Source organism: Haemaphysalis longicornis, unplaced genomic scaffold (genome assembly GCF_048455015.1).
Source record: "Haemaphysalis longicornis isolate Haplotype H1 unplaced genomic scaffold, Haemaphysalis longicornis Haplotype H1 scaffold_10, whole genome shotgun sequence".
Lineage (NCBI taxonomy): Eukaryota > Metazoa > Arthropoda > Arachnida > Ixodida > Ixodidae > Haemaphysalis > Haemaphysalis longicornis.
The window spans coordinates 78,382,197-78,389,065 of NW_027526204.1; the positions used below are offsets into that span (position 1 = coordinate 78,382,197).

The following is a 6,869-nucleotide window of genomic DNA, read 5'->3' on the forward strand; positions in this document are numbered from 1 at the left end:
ACGATTGCTCAATGCGTATCCTGACTGCTGCGCCAAGAAGTGGTACGCAGGTGTAATGGTTCCAGGAACTTCGGGCTAGAGATTTACATACAGTGACTTCATCGTACCCCAAAAAGACAAGGATACAGCAACACCTTTAAACCTTCACCATTAATTACGGCATTGCCCTGCCCCCTGAGATCCACGACATTCGAAGAAAACACGCCATTGTGCAGGCCTACATTTCCGACAAGTCACTCAATACTATCTGTGGCTCCACGGTCCTCTGAACCCTGCCTCGCAAAACAATTTTGGGAAGGTTTAACTTGCTTCTTTGATACGACCCGAAATCTTGTCATCGCCACCTAATGAAAATGGTGGCGATGATGTGGCGATAAAGGCTCGGTGGATGTGAGAAGATTTTACAACAAAGCATAGGCTGCGGCATTTTTGCAACTCACTCACTGGTAATGTCCTGGCACTGCAGTTTTTTCTTCCTCTCCGCGTCCAAACTTGTTCCGCCGGGCCGTGTGTACCACCTCAGAAGTTCTGTCCGTCGTGCGCCGCCTCTGATCCGAAGATTCAGATCGGCTGGTGTCTGTGACCTCCATGCCCATCTCGTAGATGTGCATGAAAGAGTACGCTTGTATCGTCAGGAAGACGCACATCAATGACAACGAACAGATGTAGACTAGCTTCGGCCTGTGCAAAAAGAACGGCGCATCATATCAATACAAGGCAGGAATACTGTGGGGCAGCGTGCTTAGTTGAACACTCAAAATACGCCTTTTCTGGAAAGCTCTGTCTAGGGCACATTCTGACGGCAGTAGAAGCGCTTCACTAATGCGACTTCCAACGGGATTTTCCAAAAAACCGCAGGTTGACACAACTTCACTCTCCATTACGTAACGTACGTAACCTAACATATTATAACAAACACAAAACACTCATTTAAAACACCGAGATTTAACCTAAGCAATCAAGTTATAATAAACCTAGAGTTGCAAAACTGTAACTGAAGAAAGAGCTGGACTCGAAACAAAATATTTCGTATCAGGAAGATAAGACGAAGCCTCTAAACTACAACGCTAGACGCTCGGCCGTCCGCCAGCATTGTCTTAAAATTTGAACGTTGTCGTAGGGCACACTGGACACGGCGTTTTTGCGTTCCACATAGTATTATCCACTTCACTGACTGCAAGGTGCAAGTGTGTTGATTAAACGGACTGATGCTCTTGTGATCCCAAAAGAAATGTCCTGCGTAATTTGAAGACTACGTCTTCCCACAGGAAGAGTCAAATGAAAGTGTGTCTTCCAACTTACCCTTTGTTCGGATTCAGTGTCGGAGGAGTGGTGGGTTGGCGCGAGGTGGGCTCCACCATAGGTTCTCCTGAAGCCTGCATAACCATGCTGTAATCGCGGCCGTAGCCGTAAGGGTCTCCAGCATGGGCGTACATCTCGCTTCAGCCGGTGAACTGTAGCTGTTGCTGGAAAAGGAATGAATCACGAGTTATGACTGCCCGCTGCCTCTGACTCCTTTATCTCTTCTTCTTCCACATGCACCGCAGCGAGCTTATCATAAATTTTTACTTGGGACGGTGTCCAAGTCACATTTATTTTATTTTGGCAATAGCCTGTTGAATAAGGTGCAAAGGTAAGACTGCAAAGACGTCATCACCTCAGCCCTTAAAATATTAAAGGGTAATTTGGTAAATAAAATTCGTGGCTACGAATATGATTTCGTAGGCCTAAACAACAATGTTCGTCGGTGATCAAATTCTTCGCAATGATAGCAAGACTACGCTGGAAAAAATTCGCTTAAATTTCACAGGCCGTGCGTGAAATACACATTGAAGGCCTCGGGCCAGCAGGCTTGGTTGAAGGCGAGAAGGCCCTTATTCGAGGAGCAGCGGCCGGAGTAACCAGAAGAGCCCCCGAACTACGATGATAATCACAAAGCGCCTCACGTCTATGAGATGATGTACTCATGATGAAAGAATGCGCAAAAAAGACGAAGAGGACGCACTTATAGTAAATAAATGCAAGGCAACCATGAATAAATACAGGTGCTGAAAATTATTCGCTTGGGCTTACAATATAAACAAGTCCTTCGTTGCATTTGTTTCGGATGTCACACTGCGGTTTGCGTGACCTGGACATTCCTCGTGTATATATTATGTACGTTTGCAATTTGCATAAAATAAAAGATTCTTTTTCAGTTTTTTTTTTTCATTTTCAGTTTCAAAGTACCTTTCTGCACTCAGTTGTACCGAGGCGAGTACCGTGATGCTTTCTTTTTCAGTCGTGCGACATACTGGTTTCCTGGGCAGGTTTTAAGGCGATTTGCTTTCTTTATGCATGAAGCGGGTTAGTGTATACATGGGAGGCCAGCATAAGATTGGTATATGAACTTACCGTATGCGCTTGTTTTGCAAGCACGAGCAAAGCTGAATTGTTTATTACACATATGCGATGATAAGTGTGGAAAGAAAAGATGCAATACCCAGCACGGGAAAGATCAGCCCCGTCGCTTGGTGACGACAGAACACCGAAGTAGGTTTCTCGCTCGTGCTAAAAAACCAAACGTTCCATATTAAATTTTCAATGCCATGGTGCCTCTACTTGGCGCAGAGGAGCAGGTGTAGGGATATTAAGTAGCACATTTTAGTTTTAATGTACCATAGATTTAGACGGGCACATCTTACGAACCGAAAGGTGCACCTTTGGGCATTTAGCATACTTGTGAGTTTTACCAATGGTATAAATCTGATCGCCGAATGTACGGGTGTTTGTTATTGCTATTGATAAGCGGCGCAGGACCAAGTTAAGGTGGGTCATGGTAGTTGAGTTGATGATTTAATGAGCAGTCATGGCTGCATGAAGCCCTTGGATGTGTAAAATGCGGTTTTTCTTCTCCGTCGGAGTCCAGTCTGAATTTCCCAGTGAGTCACTGCCGACTTTTCATTTTCGTTGCAACGTCAGTGAGAGAGACAGTTATTGATGGCGTTTATCAATTACTACTTGGCACGTCGCGAATTACATTTTAAATTCTCTGGAGCCACATAGGGTGTTAATATTTTAAGATATTCCTCGTTTTTTTCAACAATATCGTATATTTTGATCACCACATCAAAGCACAGAATGTAGCCTGTTTCTAGCTTCATACGCATTGCAAGTCTTCCGCGTAGCTTGAAATAAATTACCGCATAGCTACACCTACCAACAGCGAAATCAGATTCTTTAAGTTTAGCTTTCTAAGGACAAGACTGGTTTTAGTCAATCATAAGATGTTTGTGGTTTAATTTATGCATCCTCCTTCTTAATTCTATTTATTACGTGTGCATCCAGCACGGCTGCAGCGTCAATATTAAGTGGTGTTGACCAAAATACGCTTGTGAGTCAGAGTGAGTGTGCTCTGAAACGTTAGCAATGCGTTCACAAAGAACAGACCAGAGACGGAGCGAATGAATTATGTTGAACAGACATTGAAACAACTTGGTTCTTTTCACAATCCTCGTGATGGCTTTATGCCAATGATGCAAGAGTAAACTACGGTCGTTATAAATTTATGAATAAATATAGAGGCAGAATTCATCAATGTTTTTGTTGATAAGTTCAGTGTCTTTGTGACCCTACTTGCGGTAAAGAATATATCACAGAACGTTTTTTTTCTCCCCAGGCTTAAGCTACCGCATACCTCCTCTCTGAAATCGCTGTTTTTCATCTTGTGAACAACTTGAAACTAAGTACGCTGTCGCATGGTTTTTTCTTTGCTTAACCTATGCCCTATATGCATGCAAAATCTCTATCAATGCATTGAATGCACATTGTGTGGTCACTTTTTTTATTAACCCCTCGTCTCTCACCGTTTTCTTTGTCCAGCCTTTGCACCTTTATTCCAATTGTAGCTCAGAATGGCACGCGCCAAAGACGTGGTGCTTGCAACTAAGCACACTGAAACACGACTGTTCACTCATACAAGCTGTGCCAACTCTCTCCCATGCCAATGCCTAAGACTTCGCCTGGTGCATGGGGAACAGTCGTCCTTAACACTCTTTCTGCAGCCATAGAAAAAACCTGAAGAACCAATTCGCTATGCAACACAAAAGACCGCACAATTTGCTTTTTTGTACCTTAAAAAACGTTATATCAAAGACGTTGTCCACAAGACGGTAGAGTAAACAACCTCTCCACCTTGTCCCTCCTATAGAAAAAACACTGCATGAAGCAACCGCAGCTGGGTATATCGCTGGAGAACTTTGTCGTACGTTATTATAGGACAATAACTGGAAGATGGGTGCTTTCCTTGAGTTGCGCTTGGAAACGAGAGATGCCATTCCCCTGTGGATACAAGCCGTGCACTTATGTGCACGAGAGACATCTACTCGTTTGCTAAGAAAAATGTTGTTATTTTGAGAATACAGATCACAAAACTCCGCTGTTCTACCTCAGAAGCCTAGTAGTACACTTCCGGTTTTTGGAGCTAAGGCCCTCGGTTCGAGCCCCAGCAAATGCCCTCCTTTTCAGAACTTGTGATTTTCTTTAGTTTTGTAAAAGGATCACTTAGCTCAGTTTTGCGCCTTCTTTCCGTAAATAAGGGTGATTTTGTGTCGTCTAGGTCGGTTTCAAGGTGCGCCGCGGCAAACCACCTGAAAAATGTTAAACCACATTTATTTACCGAAAAATGCGCAAAACTGAACTGTAAACGATAAATAATCGAGGAAACTACGTGTATTCAAAATATAGCAGTGTTGCCGGGGCCCGAATACGGGCGTTGGTACCACAATCTGCGGTTATACCCCGAAGCTGATTGATTGATTGATTGTATGCTTTAACGCGCCGACGCAACGCAAGCGATTAGGCGCGCTGTAATGGAGGGCTCTAGATTAATTTTGAACACCTGGGGATCTTTATCGTGCGCCGAAATTTCGTACAAAATGGCGTTTTTGCTTGCCGCTTCAGTCGGAAAAGCGGCCGCTGCGGCCGGGAATCGAACCTACGTCCTCGTGCTCAGCAGCACAACGCCTTAACTATTGAGCCACCGCGGCGGGTTATACCCCTAAGCTATCATGGCAGAAGAACGGAGCTGTTTGACAAGTTACATAAATAAACGGGAGTGTTCCAAACGTAACAGTAGACAGTGCTGGGTAGGTACAGAAAATGCGTGGTTTGTATACACAAAAGAACCGAACCTGACGCACCTATGCTCACTGGGAATGTATATATGTATGAATATTTATTAAGAAGAGGGGTTGGCGGTGGCCAAACGAAAAAGGGGGTCTTTGAAGGGGGTGCAGGGCTCCTCAAGGCCCTATATACTTCGAGCTACGCCTGACTCTTTGGCGAACTCCCACAGGGAGACTGATCGCTCCTTAGCATGACTAGTATTCGTGGGCATCGTCCACTCTTCGTATGATAGCACCTGTTGGGCGTGTCGGGCACGAAGCTCACGGAGGCCCCCGCAGTACCACACCAGGTGTCGAATGCCCTGCTTGATTGTAGAGTGCTTGTAGTACGGGCAGGTCACCTGGGATAAATAATTTAAATCATCACTCAGACGCAGCACGAAAAATTTAAGAAAAAATTGACGGCAACGCGTACTGTAGGCCGACCAGTTGGTGCATAACTGACTTACAAGCAGCGCGGGAGCAGGAAGATCGCAAAACAGGAAGGTCACACAAACACGGCGCTGCTTTTCTCAGTAAACGTTCTCAGCAGAAGGTTTACTTAAAACAAAGCCAAGTACAATCTTGAAGCTCCAGCTGCTACCTAAAATGTGAAAGGTTAATTTTTAAGAAAAACTTCTTGTAATAGACCCTAGCTTTCTGTTACACTGTTTACTTTACTTGTCTCTTGTTCCTAATTAATTAACAGTTTTTGAACAAGCGACCTAGCAGCAAAAAGAAACATCTCGTTGCCCCAGGCAGGAGCTGAGATTCATTTGGCTAAACTCGGTCGTCCCCAGCCACTCTCCCACTACCGGTGCAGGCCACTTCACTAAAGAGACAGTATGTTTTCCATTTACCCTACTGCGGTTCATTGGATAAGTGCACATAATAATTGGGATCGGTTTCTCCCGCCTTAAAGTTTTAGTTTTTTGTGTGTAACTTATGCATCCAAAGTACTTTCCAAACATTCTAACATATTTTCTCCATTCGCCATACTTAAATAAAAAACCTTTCTTTTCTCTTGGATATCATGTTTCGATTCGGTGATGCCCTGATTTTGTCCATGCCAAACTTTATGGAACAATGACACTGGCGGTGACGGCGTCCTATTGCTAATCGGTTACACATCAGCCGTATAAATAAAATTCCCTCGCACTTCCCCGAGGGGGAGAGTGTGTAAGTGCGAATGCACGGTTGTTGAGTGCGCGATTACGGTGGATATCGTGATCTTGGAGTGGAGAGGAGGCGCCCAACACCTGCAGTCACTGAGCGGAGAGAGGAGGAGGAGAGTAGCGCCCGCCGTTACGGCGAGGGCTACACGAGCGCCCTCACGCGTCGGAATGCGGAGCGCCCGCTACGCGAGCGAGAGCTCTCCCGCCCGTAGTGGAGAGGAGGCTCCCAACACCCGCAGTCACTGAGCGGAGAGAGGAGGAGGAGAGTAGCGCGCGCCCATCTCCCCCCGTTGCTAGGGAAGACGAGGAGGAAGACGAGGAGCGCGCGCACCCGCAGCTGTTGCTATGTGGACGACGGCGGCGGACGATTCAGGCTCGCTTAAGAAGTGCATTCGCACTTAAAATAAGATCTTTTTTCAAACCCTTCATGCTTTGCCGATCCTTTGTTTCTGTATGTGCCATTTAGCAATCATCATCACTAGCTCTCATTCGGCTGCCCTCTCACTGCTATTTACCAAGCCCGAGAGAAACATTGAAATTCAAAGGCAAT

The 6,869-nt window shown here is 45.3% G+C and overlaps 1 protein-coding gene across 1 annotated transcript; it reads right to left on the reverse strand.

The window, feature by feature from the left end:
• Positions 1–409: 409 nt before the first annotated feature.
• LOC144157816 (uncharacterized) lies at positions 410–1,481 on the reverse strand. The gene is made up of 2 exons (XM_077688559.1): positions 1,303–1,481; positions 410–681 (listed from the first exon to the last, which is right to left on the reverse strand). Exons 1-2 carry the CDS (start codon positions 1,434–1,436, stop codon positions 441–443), a joined length of 375 nt encoding a protein of 124 aa, XP_077544685.1. The 5' UTR covers positions 1,437–1,481; the 3' UTR covers positions 410–440.
• Between the last annotated feature and the right edge of the window lie 5,388 nt (positions 1,482–6,869).

What these genes read in the sequence shown, in the direction of transcription:
- LOC144157816 (XM_077688559.1), bottom strand. Translation starts at nt 1,436, where the DNA reads ATGTACGCCCATGCTGGAGACCCTTACGGCTACGGCCGCGATTACAGC. An exon ending in ACACTGAATCCGAACAAAGG is followed by an intron (nt 682 to 1,302) that starts GTAAGTTGGAAG and finishes CTTTTTGCACAG; the next exon opens with GCCGAAGCTAGTCTACATCT.